This window comes from Eucyclogobius newberryi, unplaced genomic scaffold, assembly GCF_026437365.1.
Source record: "Eucyclogobius newberryi isolate DKJ021-1_F unplaced genomic scaffold, fEucNew1.0.hap1 SCAF_10, whole genome shotgun sequence".
Taxonomy (NCBI): Eukaryota; Metazoa; Chordata; class Actinopteri; order Gobiiformes; family Gobiidae; genus Eucyclogobius; species Eucyclogobius newberryi.
Window position 1 is genome coordinate 27,706,355 of NW_027315724.1, and position 23,251 is coordinate 27,729,605.

Here is a 23,251-nt window from a genome sequence, read left to right on the forward strand (position 1 = left end):
GGACTAACCCAGGACTAAACCAGGACTAAAGAAGGTCTAAACCAGGTCTAAACTTGATCAACATGAAGTGTGCCCCTCATTTTGCTTCACAACAACTATATTACTGACAATGAAATACTTGAAATACTAAAACTCTCCAAAACTACTCAAAAACAGCATGATTCCTCTCGTTCGTTCTTCCTCTTTGACTATTTGTCATGTGACTAATGTTTACGTTCCTCGTGTGCATCCTGAACATCTGGGTTAGCACAAGGCTAATGTTTTTTTCCGTTTCGTTTTTATCACAAAAGACGACAAAGTTATTATAAGAAATGTAACGCGCATAGAAAAGAGCGCATATTTTTCCGCACATTTTTAATGGAATTGAAATGATCATAACTTTGGTTTTAATGGATGGATTCACATAAAACAAAAACTCAGACGTTGCTACGGGTCTCCACGTCCGTATGAGGTCTACGTTGCTTGGTTGTCATGCTACAGGGTCCTAAAGCCGACCATGTTTCAAAACGCACCGGTGCGGGCGTTGACCCCGAAGGGTTAACTTCACTTTATTAAATGTACAATAAAATGCAAAAGCAGAATAGCAATAATAGACACTTACTGTATGAGAGGTTCTGTCTATAGGAGATTTTGTTTATAAGAGTTCTTCTATTAAGAGTGTTTTTTAAAGTTCCTATAAGTTATCTGTCCTTTTCCTCAGTATTTTCCTGCGTTGCAACAATTAAATTTCTCCATGTGTGGACATTAAAGGAATATCTTATCTTATCAAATGTCACATGTCTTAATCTAATTCCTTCCCTCTCTCCCTCTGTCTTCTACAGATACACTTTCCCTCAAACCCTCTGCAGCCGGTCAGCACGGAGTGACACCGACGCGCGTGGGGTCAGCACGGAGCAACGCGCGCGCGGTCAGCACGGTGGCTGCCCACGAGTCCGAAGGTTCACTGGTTCGAAGGTTCACTAGTCCAAAAATTCAGAAATTTTAAGGTTCACTAGTCCGAAGGTTCACTGGTCCGAAGGTTCACGGGTCCGAAGGTTCACGGGTCCGAAAATTCAGAAATTTTAAGGTTCACTAGTCCGAAGGTTCACTGGTCCGAAGGTTCACGGGTCCGAAGGTTCACGGGTCCGAAGGTTCACGGGTCCGAAGGTTCACTGGTCCGAAGGTGTGAGTCCGCGCAGCGGGCTCTACTCGCGGCTCTCCTCACCAAAGATGTGTGTCCGCGCAGCGGGCTCTCCTCCCTTTGCCCTACACACTGGCTTTTAAGACTTTTCTAGTGTTGATGCACTTTTTATGATTAAACTCACGTATTTTCCATAACGACTTGTTTCTGAGCTCCTTATCGTATTATTAATGAATTAATTAACTCAAATAGCCCAGCAGTTTCAGGAGCCGCGGCACAAAATAGTATAGCATTTTCGGCCGCGCGCCGCGGCTCTGTAGACACTCCAGTCTTGGCGAGCTGAATTTCCTTTTTGACTACCAATCCTACGGTGATCGGATCACGCATATTTCTATACTGTGGGTGCTGAGGTCCTGTTTGCCAATGGTGTTACTCGTGCACTTGTCAGATGAGCAATAACTCCCACGTACTCCGGTGTAAAAATCATTCACAAAATTTAATCCACAGGTTGAACGAAAGTTACAGGACAAATCAAAAGCTGGCTATTCTCAAAAACAAAATGCTACGTTAAGAATACCATTTGGCTCCTCTGTCTCTGTGTCCTTAGTTCGCATGTGTACCTGGCCACGCCCCCTGAGCGCTGTCTCTGTAAAAGCGACGGGAACCCAACCACACCAGGGCGGGCAAATTACCACAAATAAACTTTATAAATAAAACAAATGTAATAAATAAATCCAGCCTTTCCAAACAACCAAAATGTTCATTCGTAAGACATAAATTTACATATTTATAACAAAATATCAATTTCCATATGAACATGTATATGTAACTAAACTTGGCTCCCACATATACTTATGATCAAATGAAGGCATAGAGTGGAGGATTCTGATCACGCATATTTCTTATGATCAAATGAGGGCATAAAGCGGAGGATTCGAGATGTTCCCTTGTCATTTTCACCAGTGAACCTTTGGACTCGTGGGGGGTAACCGTCAGCACAGAGCGGCGCACGCAGCACGGAGCGACGAACATTTTTTGATGTCCCACTGCCATCCTCAAACCTCAGCCCAGCGAGAACACTGTACCTTATATTTCATTATGTACAAGTGTTCAATGTTTTGTTGTTTGTGTTGCATTGAATCACATGTGAATTCTGTTTATCGACAAATGGCAATAAACCCGATTCCGATTCTGATTCTGAATCTTTGATGCTACTTAGGGCCTTTTGTAATCCAAGTATTTCCATTTCAATATAGTTATTTCTAATTCTGATTCAAGTCCAGTTCAAGTCCTGACACTACATCAATAAAACAACACTACTCTTGAGTCTTGGTGGTGTCAGTGTGACAGGGGGAGGGTTTATCCCAATGAGATGCAAATTAGCCCCCCTGTGACTTTGGGCTCACTCAGGTGAGAATCTTTAGAGGCAGTTTTCTCAGTAAGAAGAATTCAGAGTTGTATACATTCAAATGACCACAACTTACTCAAATATGATCGCACAGCTTTGAATTTACACTTTCAGAATCTGTGAATAACTCAAAATGTCTTCGGGTAGACTTGTAACTGGTTTATCCACGGTCAGTCACATATAGGTAAGGTTGTGCTGGAAAAAAAAATACCTAACATTGGTCTGGTAAACATTTCTTTATGTAGTATATCAGGGCAAAATTGAAGGTACCCAAAAAACGTCCAAAAAAGCTCCGGACCCGGAAGGGTTAAACATAACATTGAACAAGGTAGGCCTGCACACACTCCCCTGCAGGATCCCATTCTCTACCTGATAGACCCCAGAGTAAGCTGCGCCCACTCTGGTTTGAATACGCCGGCCAGACAGAAAACTCCGAACCCAGTTAAACAGTTTTCCCTTCACACCACACTTCCGCAACTTAATCAGGATCTTTCCAAACCATATCGTATGCCTTCTCTACATCAAAGAGCACCGCAATAACCTTTTCTTTCTGAGCCCTGGCCAGCTGGATATCAGATTCCAAACACAACACGGAATCCATGGTATTCCTGCCCCTACGGAAGCCACTCTGGTGCGCAGAAAGCAAACCCTGACTCTCCAAGAAGTAATCCAACCGCTTGGTAACCATGCGCTCCATGGTTTTCCCTAGCTGCGACGTCAAGGCAATCAGCCTATAACTTGAAGGGTCAGACGCTGGCCCACCCGGCTTCAGAACCGGCACCACCGTAGACTGTTTCCACGCAGATGGAACACAACCTGAATCCCAAATACGATTGAAAAGACCCAGGACTAGACCAAGCGTGGCATCAGTCAAATGAGAGAGCATGTCATAGCACACCTCATCTTTACCCGGGGCTGTCTGTTTCGCCTTAGAAAGTGCTCTCCTTAGCTCAAACAAACTAAACGGAAGGTCAAGGTCATCTTGAGTCAAAGGCTGGTGCCCAATCAGCTCAGAATTCTGCACCATAGTATTACCCCTGTATTGCCTTACTGCAGGTGAGAGATTGTCAGAGCTGTGCACCGACACGAAGATACTGGCCAACAGTTCAGCTTTGTCAACGTCGCTGACTGCTTCAACACCATTCTGTATTAGGACTGGAGTCCCGTAACAACTCAACTCAACTCCATTCATCCGCTTAATCATCCCCCAAACATCCCCGAGACGCGTTTCTCTCCCAGTTTTGGAACAATGCTGCCTCCAACAGGCACTCTTGGCCGTTCTTACAGTTTTCCGCACAACAGCGCGGGCCCTCTTGTCGTCAATGAGGGCACCCTCAGTGTGGGCAACCCTTAGCCGTCAAAATGCCTCATTTCTTGCCCTAATAGCATCACCACATGCTTCATTCCACCACGGCACCCGCTTCCTATGTCCACCACCACCACTCGTAGGAATCGTGCCTACCGCTGACTGCGTGATGAGCGAGACAATTGCACTATTTTGATCATCCATCTGAGTCAACCCTCCTTCCTGCAAAAACCTAGAACCATCATCAGCTTTTCTTTGGAAAGCCCCCCAGTTTTCCCTTGCCAACTTCCACCTCTGGATCTTCGTCCCCCTGTCCACACAGCTCCCAACGCCAATCTCAGTGCGTACTAGATAGTGATCGCTACCAAAAGAAAGATTACCAATAACCTCCCAACTACAAACGCCAGCCAACTCGTTGGACAAAAGCGTAAGATCTATTGCACTTTCCGTATTGGTCCCCATATCATAGTGGGTCCCGCGCCCATCATTCAGACAAACCAACTCCCTTTGATTGATAAAACCCTCTACCACCAACCCATTCCTATTGGTACCACTACCGCCCCATGAAGCACAATGCACATTAAAATCTCCACACCACATGGCCTTTCCCCGAACATCCTTGCCGATACCATGTAAAGACTCTAACGTTAACTCACCACACGGATTATAAAGGTTAACCACAGTAACAGCTTCAACACCCAGCCAGACCCTCACCGCCAGAGCCTCCGGCACTTTACTCACACTGACAACAACGTAATTTAGGTCATTTCGAACAAACACAGCCACACCTGCTGCTGTGCTCATGGAACACTTTTGGAGCCGGTGCATCATAAAGTTAAACTCTTTGAAAACCGCCAGTGACATTTACATTGTGAACCAAAGTCCCCGTACTTCCAAAATTACGCACGGCAGATAAAAACAGCACGTCGTTACTAAATTTGATGTTGCTGAATCCGTTTTCTATCGAGTCACTTACTCGCGTGTCAGTGGAATCCACAATCGGAGGGCCAGTGTTGTGCCTGAACTCGTTCATTGAACGAAAGTTCATGAACGCGTTCATCATTTTGGAGAACGTGAACTGAACGAACGGTATTACTGTCGACGAACGAAACTGTGAACGCGTTCATTCTGGTGTCTGTGTTTCGTTCAATAAGGTGTCAGATTTCTAGAGACTTCCAGGCGAAAAACACACCGTTATGTTGCCCAAAAAGAGCCTATGTCTGGCAAGTGTGAGAGCTCCGAAGTTGTAGTTGCCGATAGAGACGCAGATAGAGATTGCGCGTGTCGCACCGCGCTGCGCATCAAAACAAAAAGCAGCATGGACACGACAGCAACAGAGCAGCAAAGAGTTGCCCTACGACCAGTTACGTGAGTTTTATGATAAGGTCGGTGAGAATGGGAACAATCTAACATTTATCTGCAAACTTTGCCTATGGGGAAGGCTGTCCCATCAATGTGAATGTAAATCCTGGGTAAGGATTTAAAATTGGATATGAGGATCAAATCTGACACATAGTTTCAGCATTAAACTAATACAATAATTGCTGCCTGTGGTTGTATATGGGCTGTGGAAATAATTTAGCATAATTTAACATAATATTGAAAAAAAGAACTGAACTAGTTCATGTTTTGGAGCTGTGAACTTAGTTCAACATTTTGAATAAAGAACTATGAACTGAACTAGTTCATTTTAATATTTGTGAACTATGAACTGAACTAGTTTTTGTAGAAAGTGAACTTTCCCAACACTGCGGAGGGCTGATGTCGCTCATTCTCCCCTCCTTGCGCTGCCCCAAATAGCCCAGACACTCCTGCCACTGACCCCCAGAGGCAGATTGAAATAAAATGTTCCACAGGCAAATAAACACTCCCCACTTGCTGTTTGAATAGATAGTTTGGAGTTTTAGGTTTTAAATACTTCATAGTCTTCATACTTTAAAGCGCCTATGAGGATTTGTCTCTGGAGAGGCTTTCATTATTAACAGAAGGTTTGAAGGTAGCTCCACGTGCACAGTCAAGTGTCCAACCAGTCAAGAGCATCTGGTGAACCACAGGCAAACCTGGGACATTAGTCTCCACCCTGTGGTCATGATTGAGCTCCAGTGGGACGATGCTGATAATATCACCAAACAGCATTAAGTACAGCACCAACAATACAAATGAATAAGTAAATAGGCCTATGACAAAATGTGATTGAAATGCGATTGTATGTGCTAAATAGGCAATTTCCAAGGTATATGTGGATGTTGCACAGTTTCTACTTTTAAAACATTCATCTCAAACTCAAAGCCATAGTGATACCATGTCAAGGCCGTTATGACAAAACATTAGCTCAGTTTTCATTTCCATAAGAGATGATGTGCATTATCACGGCTGTAGAAGATAGAGCATCGTCCTGATGCGTCATGCACCACAGGCCTTGGTCCTATCTGCAGGGCCATGTGTTCTGGGCAATCAAACAGGTTTCTCAGGCATGAGGCTTGGCTGTTACGAGACTTATCTACATCACGTTTGATTAAATGTCCTGCAAATTTCAGAAAATACCAAATTTAAGCATTTTGTCATTTGTGTTGCCACAGTTTCAGCAGCGTGTCAGAGTGACGTCTTGAGAGCTGAAAAGGAGCAATAGGTGGAGTGAGACTGCATGACAGGTCAGACTGTTCTCTTTCATCTGTCTTCTCCCACATTAAGCCCAGACTCTCGGCTAGAGCTGAAAAGAACACAGAACCCAGAATCAAGTAAAACTAATAGTCAGATATCATCATGGTTTGGGTTTTATTACACGTTGGAAATGTGCAACAGCATTTAATCTCATAGACCGGAGAACAGCTTGTATAGAGCTACATTTCCTAGAAATAACCACTGAATATGAACCAGGCTGTAGTTATAACAACAGGCTTCATTAACAATGAATATTGATTGTGCAGACACAGGGAATATGTAGCTATTGAAAAAGTGATATTTGTGTAGTCTTACCAACATTAACGGGATAAAGGTTATGGACTTTGGACTAATGTGCCAGTTAACCAAATATATGGGGGCTACTTCCTGTGACTTCACGTATCGCACTGATAAACAAACTTAATAAACTTTTGTTCAGTTTGCTCCTTCTCTGCATAATTCAGTGAATAGGACCAGCTTCTCGTAAGTGCTGGATGAGCAGTTGCATGTTGTCCACGTCATGTTTGGAGTGCTCCAGCAGCTCGAACCTCAGACCAGAGATGTCCTGCTTGACTTCCTTCAATGCTCCTGTCAACAGTCGAACACACACACACACACACACACACACACACCACAATGCCGCCGGTGGCCGCCCCTCCCCACGGGGCTCTGCTGCACTGCTGTGTGAGCTGCCGAGGGAGAAGTGCACTTTAAGCACTTTTGAGCAGAAGTTTAGTGGTGTGTCAGTTCAGGTGTACAGATAACTACACAGACGTGGAAATGTTAGTTAGTACATTTAAACGTTTTTTTTTAGATCTTGAGAAGTTTATTTTGTTATAAAGTCAAATGTTTATCTCTGTGTAGAACTGTAGATCAACTCTGAAGTTGTAATGCACATAAACTGAAGCACAGCGTTGGTGAAATTACACTTGTTTTTCTAAATACATTTCAGTTTATGAGAACAAACTTTTTTTTTTCTTTATCGATCCAGTAATTGCTTCAAAACAGCGTAGGTTATATAAAGCTATTTATTTATTATATTTTTAATAGTTTTATGTTTTACGTTATGTTCGGCCCGTGACCCAACCTGAGCGTCGAAATTCGGCCCGCGGCCCAAATGAGTTTGACACCCATGTTTTAGAGGATAATAAAGTATAAATATAGCCGCAAGCGGCAATGATCGGCCCTCGCCACGCCGCCGCCACGCCGCAAGAGGAGGGGGCGCTAACGCGCCCCAATTGTCCTTTTATTACGCCTACTGCTGAATCTGTGACGCTGTCACATCTTCTCCCCTTTGTTTTACCATCAAAAAGCTATTTTATTTTGAATTCTTGGCAAAATGTGCGGCTTTGCCGCACAGACACCGTGACTCTTTGAATAAAAATGTGAATAACTTTTGACGGTTCACCCCTGAAGATGAGTCTCACCAAATTTCAGGTTAATAGGGCTAACGCCCTGGGAGGAGTTTGTGAAAGTCTAAAGTGTAAACATGCTCTGGTGATTTCCCCATTGGAATAACATGGGAGGTTTTGGTCATCGCTACGGCAAAACCATAACAATTATGACATGGGTCTCATTGACTTTTTTGATGGGGATGCCAAAATTGAGTTGTGTGTCAAATTTCATAAAATTTCGCAAAACTAAACATTTAACCTCCATATAAAATCTGTAGGGGGCGCTGTGGTGCCAAATTAATTTATTTCACTTCAAGTACGTTTAGCGCAAAGAGTTTAACAACTGATTCTAATTTGACGCAATTCGGACTTTATCTGCGCAAACGGCAGAAATGTTAAATTTGGGAGATTTCTGAAATTCTAGCTAAAGTTGATTGATACCTGTCACAGAGACCGTGACAGGTATCAATGTAATTTGAATAACTTTTGATGTCCCACTCCTCAGTAGCATTTTCACCAAATTTCAGCTTTTTAGAGCCAACGCCCTGGGAGGAGTTCGTAAAAGTACGACGTTTGGAAAAACTCCCGAGTCCTGCTTAGCCATTTTTGAACCAATATGGCCAACATTTGGTTGGGTGGACGGCGTTGCCGTAATAATATTTTTTACTTCTCTTGTCACCATCTACCTCTGCGCCAAATTTCATGATTCTACGATCAGATTTTTTTGGGGTCATTTCCTATCTCTCAATGCATTTTTGGTACATTTGGGGGCGCTGACGCACCATTTTTTTTTTTTTTATTATTTTACAAAAGGGAAATAGCCAGAATGTAGAGAGGCACGATTTTTAGAGGTGTGCAAATTTTTGTGACTTTTCGTCAATGTTCACTGGGTGAAAAATAGGGGGGTTGGTCCCGAGAAGAAGAAGAAGAAGAAGAAGAAGAAGAAGAAGAAGAAGAAGAAGAAGAAGAAGAAGAAGAAGAAGAAGAAGAAGAAGAAGAAGAAGAAGAAGAAGAAGAAGAAGAAGAAGAAGAAGAAGAAGAAGAAGAAGAAGAAGAAGAAGAAGAAGAAGCTCGCGCTTTCCTACCTCATGGCCTTACGAGATTAATAGGCCTCTCGCCAGCTTGTGGCGCTCGGGCCTAATTAAATATGCATTACTTGGTGGTGGGTAGAACAGAAAGACGTCTCCACTGTTAGAACCTCTTTTTTCTCCAGCTAAGTCAGAATCAGAAATAACAAACATGAACAAACATGAACAAATTCAACATGCGCGCAAAGTCCAATAGTTGACCATCACCATTTCTAGTTCTGTGTCAGAGTTGTAATTGTCCTCGCTTTTGTTCGGAGACTCGTGTCACTCGGTGAACATTAGCCTTGACCAGAGGGAAGCCAGGGACATGGGACTCGGGATAAGGTTGAAGGGCACAGGCAACGTCCCGCCATACTCGAAATAGGAGAACCACAGCTTAGCACGTGCACATTTTCCTCTCAAATGTGGTTGCAAGTGTGAAAATAAGAAATAATATCACATATAAGTTGCTCTGGAGCACTGTTCCCTCTAAACTGATTTTTTTCCCACCTTAAACCTATTAATTAATATCTAATATTAGACCTAATCTAATCTAATTACCAAACGGCCACCGGGAGCAATCTAGAATGAAGCGCAAGCGTTTGACACACTGTAGAAGACTCTAGTGGACAGTAGAAGCACTGTCCAGGGGACACGTCATGTAACTCGTATTCTCTATATTTTTTGTTTCAAAACGCTGTATGTTTTATTACAATTAGACTCACATTTACTGAGATATTAGTCGACGGGTGCGCCGCACGGACAGCGGGTGCGCCACGCGCCTCGGTTCAAAAGACGCATCACTACAGCGTTTATTTATGGGTAAATATCATGTTACATATCTCATTCTGCGGTTTATTGACAATAAAATGAAGAAAACATGTGAAAAATGACTGTTATTGCATTCTCAGGTGCTCAGTTTATTACAATAATATGATACCTTTAATGTACTATTTCAAACGTAAAGAAATATAACACGGAGGAAGTAGTGTCATGGAATTGATTGCATAGAGTCCTTCAGAGATAAGCTGAGGGTCTGAAGGCATCCAATGGATCCGAGCTGAAAATAAACAAAACGTGCCTTGAGTTTTGTGCTACCGTTCATACAGATAATCCCTCCTACAGTTTAGACTGCGTAATGAAATGAAAAAATTAAAATGAAACCAAGTTGGAAATACTGGATCTCAAGAGGCAAGTTTGCATTGGACAAGTCAGTGTAGTGTCTGTCAACATAGCACTGAGCCGCATAAGCGTGCCAAAAAGCCATGAGTCTGGCCACGAAGGAAGTCATAAAAAGAGTCAAAATGCTGAAATTGAGAAGGTTCCAGGGTTCTGAAACATAATCACGGATATCTTGTGACCTAATGTCTTTGCACACCTCCCAGATTTTACCTAAAAGACAAAAATGGCACAGTAAAATGTCAATGTATTCATTCATTTTCACTCATTAATGCACAGAGAGAACAGCAATAGGAGACATTTGACCATTTTTGACATCTGAATCTTACTTAATAAGATAAGATAATCCTTTATTGTCCACACATGGGGAAATTTCATTGTTGCAACACAGGTAGATACAGAGGAAAAGAACAGATAACTTATAGGAAGTTTGAAAAACACTCTCAATAGAAGATCTCTTATAAACAAAAACTCCTATAGACAAAACCTCCCATTTCCCAACAAGGGATGGAGGGGAAAAATAATAACGATAAAAATAGAGAAATAAATACCATTGCATGTGATCACGATAAAGACCTCAACAGCTTCAGGCCAGTGGCTCTCACGTCCCACCTGATGAAGACACTGGAGCGGCTGGTCCTGGACCACCTCCGCTCCACCGTGAGCTCAGCCATGGACCCGCTGCAGTTTGCATATCGGTCTGGCATCGGAGTGGAGGACGCCGTCATCTCCCTGCTGCACCGCTCTCTCTCTCACCTGGAAAAGCCTGGCAGCTCTGTGAGGATTCTGTTCTTCGATCTTTCCAGCGCCTTCAACACCATCCAGCCGCTGCTCCTGAGGGACAAGCTGGAGACGGCTGGTGTGGAGTATGACCTGGCAGAGTGGATCCTGGACTACCTCACAGACCGACCCCAGTTTGTGAGAGCCCGGAACTGTGTCTGACACTCGGACCTGCAGTGTGGGGGCGCCCCAGGGCACTGTCCTCGCGCCCTTTCTCTTCACCCTTTACACTGCAGACTTCAGACATGACACGGACAGCTGTGTCCTGCAGAAGTTCTCTGACGACTCTGCCATCATCGGACTCATCACGGACGATGATGACGCGGAGTACAGAGGCCTGGCGCAGGACTTTGTGGACTGGTGTCAGCGGAACCACCTCCTCATCAACGCGGGGAAGACCAAGGAGATGGTGGTGGATTTCTGCAGACGCCACCCCACTGCCCCCTCGCCAGTGAACATCCAGGGACGGGACTTTGAGAGAGTGGACTCATACAAGTACCTGGGTGTTCATCTGAACGACAAACTGGACTGGACCCATAACACAGACGTACTGTACAGGAAGAGCCAGAGCCGGCTCTACCTTCTGAGGAGACTCAGGTCTTTTGGAGTGACAGGGCCACTCCTGAAGACCTTCTACGACTCTGTGGTGGCATCAGCCCTCCTGTACGGTGTGGCCTGCTGGAGCAGCAGCATCACAGAGAGGGAGAGGAAGAGGCTGGACAGAGTCATCAAGAAGTCCAGCTTCGTCCTGGGCTGTGCTCTGGACTCGGTGCAGGAGGTGGGGGACAGGAGGGTCCTGGCTAGATTCACATCTATGCTTGACCATGAGTGTCACCCCCTGCAGGACACTCTCTCCACTCTGGAGAGCAGCTTCAGTGAGAGACTGATCCACCCTCGCTGTGTGAAGGAAAGGTTCCGTAGGTCTTTCCTTCCTGCTGCTGTCAGACTTTATAACAAAAACTGTTAGTACTGAACACTCGCAATACTGACCTAACCTAATACTGATGTGCAATTCTGTCATATGTGCAATTGCTGTTGGAATTCATGTGCAATTCCATCCATCCATCCATCTTCTGCCGCTTTATCCGGGGCCGGGTCGCGGGAGCAGCAGTCTGAGCAGGGACTCCCAGACTTCCTTCTCCCCAGACACTTCCTCTAACTCCTCCGGGGGGATCCCGAGGCGTTCCCAGGCCAGCCGAGAGACATAGTCTCTCCAGCGTGTCCTGGGTCTTCCCCGGGGCCTCTTCCCGGTGGGACATGCCTGAAACACCTCCCGAGGGAGGCGCCCAGGAGGCATCCGGAACAGATGCCCGAGCCACCTCAGCTGGCTCCTCTCGACGTGGAGGAGCAGCAGCTCTACTCCGAGCTCCCCCCGTGTGGCCGAGCTCCTCACCTTATCTCTAAGGGAGCGCCCAGCCACACGGCGGAGGAAACTCATTTCGACCGCTTGTATCCGCGATCTTGTTCTTTCGGTCACTACCCAAAGCTCATGACCATAGGTGAGGGTAGGAACGTAGACCGACCGGTAAATAGAGAGCTTTGCCTTTCGGCTCAGCTCCCTCTTCACCACAACAGTCCGATGCAGCGACTGCATCACTGCAGCCGCTGCACCGATCCGCCTGTCGATCTCACGCTCCATCCTTCCCTCACTCGTGAACAAGACCCCGAGATACTTGAACTCCTCCACTTGGGGCAAGGACACCCCACCCACCTGGAGAGAGCAAGCCACCTTTTTCCGGTCGAGAACCATGGCCTCGGATTTGGAGGTGCTGATTCTCATCCCAGCCGCTTCACACTCGGCTGCAAACCGTCCCAGTGCATGTTGCAGGTCCGGGTTTGATGGAGCCCTCAGGACAACATCGTCTGCAAACAGCAGAGATGAGATCCTGTGGTCCCCAAACCGGACACCCTCCGACCCCCGACTGCGCCTAGAAATTCTGTCCATAAAAATTATGAACAGAACCGGTGACAAAGGGCAGCCCTGGCGGAGTCCAACATGCACTGGGAACAGGTCTGACTTACTGCCGGCAATGCGAACACAGCTCCTGCTCCGGTCATACAGGGACCGGACAGCCCTGAGCAAAGGGCCCCGGACCCCGTACTCCCGAAGCACCCCCCAAAGGACACCCCGAGGGACACGGTCGAAAGCCTTCTCCAGATCCACAAAGCACATGTGGACTGGTTGGGCAAACTCCCATGAACCCTCGAGCACCCGATGGAGGGTATAGAGCTGGTCCAGTGTTCCACGACCGGGACGAAAACCACTCTGCTCCTCCTGAATCCGAGGTTCGACTATCGGTCGGATTCTCCTCTCCAGTACCTTGGAATAGACCTTACCTGGGAGGCTGAGGAGTGTGATCCCTCTGTAGTTGGAACACACCCTCCGGTCCCCCTTCTTGAACAGAGGGACCACCACCCCGGTCTGCCAGTCCAGAGGCACGGTCCCCGAACGCCACGCGATGTTGCAGAGACGTGTCAACCAAGACAGTCCTACAACATCCAGATACTTTAGGTACTCAGGGCGGATCTCATCCACCCCCGGAGCCCTGCCACCGAGGAGTTTGCGGACAACCTCAGTGACTTCAGCTTGGGTGATGGATGAGCCAGCCTCCGAGTCCCCGGTCTCTACTTCCTCTTCGGAAGACGTGACTGAGGGATTAAGGAGATCCTCAAAGTATTCCTTCCACCGTCCGACGACATCCCCAGTCGAGGTCAGCAGGCCTCCACCCGCACCGTAAACGGTGTTGGTGAGACACTGCTTCCCCCTCCTGAGGCGCCGGACGGTGTGCAATTCATGTGCAATTATTGTGAAATTCATGTGCAATCTATGTGCTGTCGTGACACATATTCATGTGCAATTACTGTCGTGATCACATGCAATGGTATTTATGTATTTATTTATTTGTCTATGGGAGTTTTTATTTATTTATAGGAGATCTTCTACTGAAAGTGTTTTTCAGACTTCCTATAAGTGATCTGTTCTTTTCTTCTGTATCTACCTCTGTATCTACCTGCGTTGCACCAATGAAATTTCCCCATGTGGGACAATAAAGGAATATCTTATCTTATCTTATCTTAGTAATTGCACATGAATTGCACAGTAATTGCACATGAATCACAACAGTAATTGCACATGAATATGACGAAATTGCACATGGTTAAGTCAGTATTGCAAATGTTCAGGACTAACAGTGTTTGTTATAAAGTCTGACAGCAGCAGGAAGGAAAGACCTGCAAAACCTTTCCTTCACACAGCGAGGGTGGATCAGTCTCTCACTGAAGCTGCTCTCCAGAGCGGACAGAGTGTCCGTAATATAGTAATACATAATATAGTAATAATCCTGATTATTATACATCTATAACAGGTTTCTGTACGATACTGCATGCGTAAAATTATAATAGATATCAGTCAGTGTACGTACTATATCAATATGCATATACTAGCGGTAGTGAAATAGACAGGGTGACAGGGAGTGCCTGACCTATGACCCAGGAAATGATTAGCATCTCAATCCATGTGAAAGGGGTGGTCTTCATGCGAAACAGCTGTGAGGGGTAATCATGCAGGGTCATGTTGGGTAAGAGTGACGTGCCCTCAAACCGGTCCACTGCATTGAAGACCAGAAAGCACAGAAATATGATGAAAGACGCGGCATGGGCCACAAACTTCAAAAACGGCCCGCACATGAGTTTTCCCAACTGAGAAAGCAAATGAAAAACATGCATGAACTTCACTTGAACTTTGCTTGAACGCAAATTTGGTGTTGATATTTACCTTGCTGGACGGTGCGATCCAGTACAGCACGGCCAAGACGGGCAGTCCCAACGCCACGCCAAGAACAAGCAGCAACTTAACGGCGGTTGTTTGCTGGCGAAGACCGGACAAGTTCTCATACCAAATTAAATGGAGTTGCTGTTGACAGTTTGGGTGTGCAACAAACTGTCCCATTATTTAAAGGAGGAAAGTTCCAGAAGAAAAAAATGCATCACTAATGCATTCATGTCAAACTCCAGTGTCTATTAAGTGCATACCTTTTTGACCTCGTACTTGATTGCCAGTTTTAAGAGGATGAGATTCTGTCGACCTAATGTTCACCGCGACTCGGTGTCCCCGTTCAAGATGGCCTCCACCTTCTCTGTGTTTCGGCACAAGTCCAGAAGTCCTACTACAAAGTCCTTACACTGCAGAAGACTAAACGCTTTTAATTTGACTACGTATTAGTAATGAGTGATTCATGTCATTGCCATACCTTGAACTCTTTCTCAATGTTGGCCAGAACCGCCAGCTCATTACTAAGCGCTAGGGCGGCCATGACGGGATCCTCGTTTGCAGATATCACTCATAAAAATACATTTAAAAAAATCTTGCGCTGTTTAAATTGTTTTATTTAACAAATAAAATAAAACAAAAATGTGTTAGTTGTAACTTTTGGACCAAAAAAAAGAGCTATTTTTCAGACACACATTACTAGAAAGCTGCACATTAATCTTAAATTAATTTTGTTTGCACATTAATCTTTATCTATTTGTCTGTAATAATTGAACTTGTTCACTGCTGTATTGCACTTTGAGATCACACACAATAATGTACTGTTACTGACTCTTTTTCTGTATTTCTGTAAATACTTGTAAATGTAATTACTTTCTGTATGACCACTGGCACACTGGTGTATTAGCCAAATAAATACACCACAATATTCAGTTAAAGACAACTTTTATATTTTATTAATTTTATACTATTGTCACAGAGTTCAAAAATACAACATTTGGCAATAATTTTGAAAGATACTTTTACAACAACAAAATTAAGCTGACTTTTTGTTAAGGCTTTAATTGCTCCAAAATAAGACTGAAGCAGAAATGTATTTGTGAAGCTATTCACAAAGTGTTGAGTGTTCTTTAGTATTTACATCTATTCGAATGTGAAGTGGCCTTGAACAAACTCTCTGACTGACCAAAACTGTATGAGAAGTTTTTTTTTTTGGTCCAAATATTATCCATAATATGTCAATCACATTATGATTTGTTAATTTCAACGTATCTACTGTACTGTACAGCTTTCAAAATAAAATCAAGTATTTACAACTTAACTGAATCCATGAACTCACGAGTTACTCTAGAGCAGGGGTGGGCAAGTATTTTCTTCCGAGGGCCATATTCGAATCCAGGCAAGTAGCGGCGGGCCGGCCCGCGATCATTGGTGTGAAAAAGATAAAATCCCAAAAATTAAATATCAAATAAAATATCACTTTTCTGTCAAATATAGGCTATTGAATCTATTATTTAATTTATTTCACGTCATTATTATTTATTATTTATTAAGGATACAAGTGCAGACAGATGCCTGAGGGCAAAAAAGGGATATTACTAACTTACTTAATATTACTCGGACAAGCTTGGCGGGCCGGATTGAAAGGCCCAGCGGGCCGGATGTGGCCCGCGGGCCGTAGTTTGCCCACCCCTGCTCTAGAGACTGCGCTCATACTGTCAACATTATGTGTGAAAATACAGAATAGGCCAGCTTGTAAATTAATGAAACATCAAGTTTTAAATTCCACATGTTTAAGGCAATGGTGTGTATTTTTGAAATAAATATACCCACCCCGAAGTTCATCACAGTGCTCCTTATGTGTTCATTGTTGCATTAAATTATAGGGTTGTCCACATCACTGTCTGGTACAACCTGTCACACGTATGAATAGTTTGCCATGTTGACTAACACACGGTAGATTTACTTTTGAATGTATTTCGCAGCATTTGGGGAACAACACAAAACTCTGAGGCAATTTGGCAGAAGTAACTTGTACTGTGAGTGGGGATGGACCCAGTGGCTGTGGCACATTCACTTGGTGTGGAACAGCAGTGGCCTCACCATGCCGGCCAGCACCTTGGGCAACTGCGAGGCAATGACTTCAGACATCATTTCGGGGAACTCCACCCTCATGGTGTCAGCCTGGATGAATGTGCTCAGACAGTACAGGTTGACCTTCTTCACTATCTGCGCAAAACGAGACGGACAAAATGCTACAATACAATAATTACAATACCACACGATGATTACAAAGAATTCTTACATCGTGTATGCCGTCCATCAGCTTGGTCAAGTGGTAAAATCTTTGTGAACTTCCCACGGCACCCTTTTCCTTCATGTGGATGGCTTTGCTCAGCTCTCGGATGTAGTTCTGCCTCATCTCTTCAAACGCTGCTTGACTCTTGAGTCCTTCCAGAGGCACTAAGAAAACCATTCAAAGTAGTGTGAGAAATCAGACGGCACTATTAGACTATTAGATATGAACTAAAACTACACCAAAGCATTTCCCATGAGCAATAATGACCTTTTTTATCTATCTTAGTTGTACAAATGATTTCACAGATGAGCTTTGTTACTTTTCAGAGCTTTCAACCTTCTTACATTGCTATTTGTGCTTCATATATGTACCCAGAGTGTTTTTTTGATTGATTCCCGCAGTTTTTAGCTATATTACAGACTATCTCCTTTCCTCGAATCTCCAAACTGACGGGCGGTGGCTGCAAGACCGCGTCATAAGGGCAAGCACGCGTCATCATCCCCCCTCACCCTCCCCTCTCTCCACCCCCCTCCCCCTCCCGCCTCCCGCCTGCGGGCCACCACGGAGCTAACAGCTGTGGGGCACACACGGAGACTACGTCACGGGTGGGCGGGGCACACACACGCTCTCTGAGACTACGTCAGGGGTTGGGCGGGGGAGAGGGTGGGGGCGAATATGAAACCAAGCCGTTTGCATTTCCGGGTTGGTGAGGGAGTCCAAGGTCTGGGTGATATTTCTTAACTATTATGTTAAGGATGTTGCACAACCCTTATTAGTATCAATTATACACTTAGGATAGACTACGAAACGTGAAAAAAAGCATGTTATGGCACCTTTAAATCAAACCACGACTTCCCTTGTTGGGAAATGGGAGGTTTTCTCTATAGGAGTTTTTGTTTATAAGAGATCTTCTATTGAGAGTGTTTTTCAAACTTCCTATAAGTTATCTGTTCTTTTCCTCTGTATCTACCTGCGTTGCAACAATGAAATTTCCCCATGTGTGGACAATAAAGGATTATCTTATCTTATGCACTCATAGTTAAATTAAAGCTCAGTGATATTGTTGATGAGATTTTTGAGTCATACTATGTGAAGGTGAAATAATATGCCTACAGTAAATGTGACTCTCTCTCTCTCGTAAACTGACTGCACATCATTTAGGAGCCAGAAACAGATAAACTTGACACACTTTTGCCCTGATAAAACTGCTTGATTGATACAACGTATTTACTAAGCAGACTTGAGTATAACTGGTGGGATAGAAATGTTAGTTTTCTATCAGGCAAATCGTAAGAGTAGATGACAATAACAATCTGCTCAAGGTCCTGAAACATTGATGTTATTGTGCTGTAAGTTTACAGAAGCTGCTGTAAAAGTTGAGATGTGAACCTGTTGTGCTTTTACCTGTGTTGAGGAGGATTATGGCTTTCATGCAGAGAAACTCCTCTCGAGTGACCTGCAGGTTCGCAAACTCCTGAGGAATGAACTGGATTGCCAGGCAAAGGTCATGGATGGGTGACTTGCTCATCTGCTCCCTGAAAAAGGCAGCAGCAATAGATATGCATTTGTGATTGTTTTATTTATTCAACCTAAAACTGACATTAGCAAAAAAAAAAAAGAAAAAAAGAAAAGAATGACTACTTACTGACTGAGAACAAGATCAGGAGCAAAGTACAAATATTCACTGGTGACGTTCTGAAAGGTGCGCCAGCCCAGAGAGAACACCATTAGGTTCATCCATGAATACTGGATCAGGGTCATCTGGTCGTTGATGTGCAGATTACGAAAACCTTCGAAAGGCATTAAACCCATATTAAATTAGCTGCTCCACTTGTAAATGCATAAAGTAAACAGCTTTGCTTCGTGACCCAACATTTTTGTTAATGTCATCATTGAAACTTTCCCCCCTCAAGTTTTATTGTGATGTAATCTATAAAATGTATTGTTCCTGATGGCGAGCTACATCCTGCCCTCCTGTTACCATAGATATGACAGTAGTGACCCAGGACAGTGTGTTACCTGGAAGAGACTTGGACCATTTGACGATCCACAGCAGCTGTTTCTCACACAACCGGTTCAGACTGTTGAGCAGTATGTGTGGCACATCGGGTTGAGAGTTGTCGAATCCAGAATAAACCATCTCCGGCTCAATGTTCTCCAGGATATTGTGGATTTGATGTAGCTGTACATTTTGTAAGCTAGGGATGAGGGGCATGGAGTTCAGGGCCTGGTTTTCTACTGGCATGGCCAAGTTTGACTGGAACATGAGGGAGGGGGACAAACCCAAGGCCTTTAAGGCCCCAAAACGTTTCAGTTTCCTGCCTATGACACACACACAAGGTCTAGTAAGAAGTGATTAGAGACAGTAGAATTTGTGCCTGTAATACATCACCAAGCTAAGGTTTTTATGTTCTAACTAGCCATGTGTGAAAATTAACCACAACAAAGTCTGGTTTCCCATTACACTTGACATTTTACCAACAATTACCTCCAAGCATCATCCCAGCCTGGTAGCACTTTCTGAGGCGGCATGCTGGGCAGTTTTTCCTCCTTATTTTGTCCACAATACAGTCATTGCGGCCGGCGCACAAATAACTGTGATGGCCTGTTGAGTAAGAGCGAATACAGTTGATTTTTACAGATGTAATAGATGAGGTCCATTTATGACGACAGAAAAAGAACTTTGATATGAGGAGGATGAGATAGAAGCAAGGCTGTGAGGACAAAGTGACTCTCTTATATCATTCATCTTGAGATAACAAGCAAAACAAGTCAAAGATGGAGAACACAGGGAACACTGGTCAATCATGCACTAATTCCCCTTTAACAACTGCCATAGAAGGTCAGGATATTGCGGAAACAATCCCAAAGCTTCAGTCAATTCTTATACTGTGTATTTAACAAAAGGAAAACAACAAAACAAGATGGACAAGTAATTGTATGTGTCAGGCTGGAACTGAAAAGGAACTTTGGAACTTTAGTGAAAACATGTCTTAAAAAATACACAAATTTGAAAGGAACAACTCCACAGACCTCATTAAATGGACATTGAGGCATTTATTATTCTCACCTTCTACAGCTCTCTTGAAAAATACTTTGCAGCTCCCGCAGGTTAAGACGCCATAGTGACAGCCTGATGCTTCGTCGCTACAAATCACACACTGTCTCTGAGGGGGCATGCTGGAGATAAACAGTATTTTCATAGTCAAATATTGAACCACATTCAAACATTGGCAATTGACTGTGTTCTTGCCCTTTTAAAGATGGAACATTTACTTTAAAATTGTTTATTTTTATTTTTATAGATAGTTCTTTTCAAAAACACTCACTAAAGGACATATTCTGTTATTTCATTTTGAACACAATTTTTGGCTCGAGCATTGGAATGCAGCGACTCTTTGTTCTCGCCTGGTTTTTTCTTATTATTATCATTCATGGTCATTTTGCCACAACTCGGGCATTTTTGACCCCCTGAACATTGATGAATGTCACACATGGGGACATAGGCCCGATCGACTCGGCCCGAACTCAAATAAAATGGAGGTTGCGAGAATGCCCGTCGCAACAGTTCAAATAAGAAAAAACATGAAACGCCTAATCTTTGGCCTAGACACATAACACTTGGGACAGTAATAGAGCGACCTTTGACGAGTAAACACACCTGGCAGCATCGCTCTATGATAAACAGGAAGTCAGCCATGTCGAATCAAAGTGGCACCGCCACGCTTGACTTTTTTTTCCAAAACAACACTTTTTGCATCTAAAGACATTGAAATGTAATAAATATTTTAAAAAACGTTGACAGTAACACGCCCTCAAAAAAGGCTTAATTTCCTGTTTTTTCAAGGACAAGTCACGCCTAATGGAATTAATCTACGGAGCTCATATTTCACTCACTAATGCGTTTTTAGGGTCTGATTGGAAATAATACCCATGTAACAAATTTACTCTATAATTGTGTGAAAAACTCAACATTGTCTGATTTGTTTGAAACTCATGGGTTAAAAAGTGCATTGCAGATATTGTGTATTTTCACAATTGGCCAGCAGGGGCGCAATTAATGCCTTCACTTCCTTTTCCTCTTTTATTTTGACGGAACATTTCCTCTCATGCCGTGGTCTTAGCATTAGGGGCGGGTCTCTATTGGTACGGTGTAAAGTCTAAAGAATAAAGTCTAAAGAGTAAAGTCTTTAATTGTATTTAGGTTTGTTAAATCAGAGATATGAGTTCAATGTAATGATATGTTATTATCGGTATGCACATATTCATTATTGCATATTAGTTGTCGTGTAAGTGGCTCAGAAACTAATTTAGAATACATTATGATTAGTCCTGGGCTTTATTCAATTTAAAATGTGTCATCCGATAAATGCCCATTTAATCCCCATGTTTTAAATGAAAAGAGCGTTACCCTGGGAAAGTAGAGAAAGGTGAGGGGTTCCTCACGACCAGGCTCTGGTTCGGGTGGCCCTCGTAGGGTGCATGAGGGAAGGGCTCCCCTGGGACCCCCGTGGACTGGCCCCAGTAGTTCGGCTCGGCAAGAGTCGTGTGCATCGGCCAGCGGGACACCTCGCTCTTGAACATCTGGTGGTGCGGTGGAGGGGACGTGTGCGCGCTCACGTCAAAGCTGACCAGAGGTTTACCGGACTGAGGGCTCCTGGACTCAGTCCTGACCAATGCCAGCGGCTCCAGAGGGTTCATGTCCATCAGAAAGTTGGGAGATCCGTCCTGGACCGACCGTGAAGCCACTGCGCTGAAAGCGTTGGTCTCGCTCCCAGGCAGAGTCAACAGCTGCTTTCTCTGGGGGTCGCAACAGGTGTCCAGTGCGCTCAGGTCTGCGGGGGTGTCGAAGCTGGGACAGTGTCCGTCCATAATCACCGAGGGTTCCTTCTCGTCCTTAATGAATTTACACGAAGAGGAGTTTGAAGCTCTGGATCTTTTCGTAAAGTCCTCCCAGGGACCCACGTCGCACTTGAGATACTCAGTACTAATACTACTGCTGCTGCTGCGCTCATGGAACACTTTTGGAGCCGGCGCTCCAAAAGCTGGCTCGCCACCGCCGGTGACGTTTACATTGTGAACCAAAGTCCCCGTACTTCCAAAATTACGCACGGCAGATAAAAACGGCACGTCGTTATTAAATGTGATGTTGCTGAATCCATTTTCTATCGAGTCACTTACTCGCGTGTCAGTGGAATCCACAATCGGAGGGCTGATGTCGCTCATTCTCCCCGCGAGTTTGACTTTCTACTTGTTTGAAGAGCCGAGAGCGATGAGAGCGCATCGAAACCACATAGAGCGCGTCGGATGTGCTGCACCAGATTTCCCTCTAACCCGCCTCCTTGCGCTGCCCCGATACACACTTGCCCTCAGAGGCAGATTGAAATAAAATGTGCAACAGGCAAATAAACACTCCCCATTTGCTTTTTGAATAGATAGTTTGGAGTTTTAGGTTTAAAACTGTCTTCATACTTTAAAGCGCCTATGAGGATTTGTCTCTGGAGAGGCTTTCATTATTAACCGAAGGTTTGAAGGTAGCTCCACGTGCACAGTCAAGTGTCCAACCAGTCAAGAGCATCTGGTGAACCACAGGCAAACCTGGGACATTAGTCTCCACCCTGTGGTCATGATTGAGCTCCAGTGGGACGATGCTGATAATATCACCAAACAGCATTAAGTACAGCACCAACAATACAAATGAATAAGTAAATAGGCCTATGAAAAAATGTGATTGAAATGTGATTGTATGTGCTAAATAGGTCATTTTCAAGGTATATGTGGATGTTGCACAGTTTCTACTTTTAAAACATTCATCTCAAACTCAAAGCCATAGTGATACCATGTCAAGGCCGTTATGACAAAACATTAGCTCAGTTTTCATTTCCATAAGAGATGATGTGCATTATCACGGCTGTAGAAGATAGAGCATCGTCCTGATGCGTCATGCACCACAGGCCTTGGTCCTATCTGCAGGGCCATGTGTTCTGGGCAATCAAACAGGTTTCTCAGGCATGAGGCTTGGCTGTTACGAGACTTATCTACATCACGTTTGATTAAATGTCCTGCAAATTTCAGAAAATACCAAATTTAAGCATTTTGTCATTTGTGTTGCCACAGTTTCAGCAGCGTGTCAGAGTGACGTCTTGAGAGCTGAAAAGGAGCAATAGGTGGAGTGAGACTGCATGACAGGTCAGACTGTTCTCTTTCATCTGTCTTCTCCCACATTAAGCCCAGACTCTCGGCTAGAGCTGAAAAGAACACAGAACCC

The 23,251-nt window shown here is 44.3% G+C and overlaps 1 protein-coding gene and 1 pseudogene across 1 annotated transcript; both read right to left on the reverse strand.

Moving 5' to 3' along the window:
- Positions 1–9,906: 9,906 nt before the first annotated feature.
- LOC140371939 (short transient receptor potential channel 6-like) lies at positions 9,907–16,398 on the reverse strand (annotated as a pseudogene).
- A 14-nt stretch (positions 16,399–16,412) lies between these two features.
- On the reverse strand, positions 16,413–22,241 carry LOC140366862 (progesterone receptor-like). Its single transcript, XM_072453054.1, has 8 exons — positions 21,395–22,241; positions 20,054–20,163; positions 19,472–19,588; positions 19,003–19,305; positions 18,629–18,773; positions 18,388–18,518; positions 16,990–17,147; positions 16,413–16,913 (listed from the first exon to the last, which is right to left on the reverse strand). The coding sequence occupies exons 1-8, from the start codon at positions 22,207–22,209 to the stop codon at positions 16,758–16,760; spliced, it is 1,935 nt and encodes a 644-aa protein (XP_072309155.1). The 5' UTR covers positions 22,210–22,241; the 3' UTR covers positions 16,413–16,757.
- Between the last annotated feature and the right edge of the window lie 1,010 nt (positions 22,242–23,251).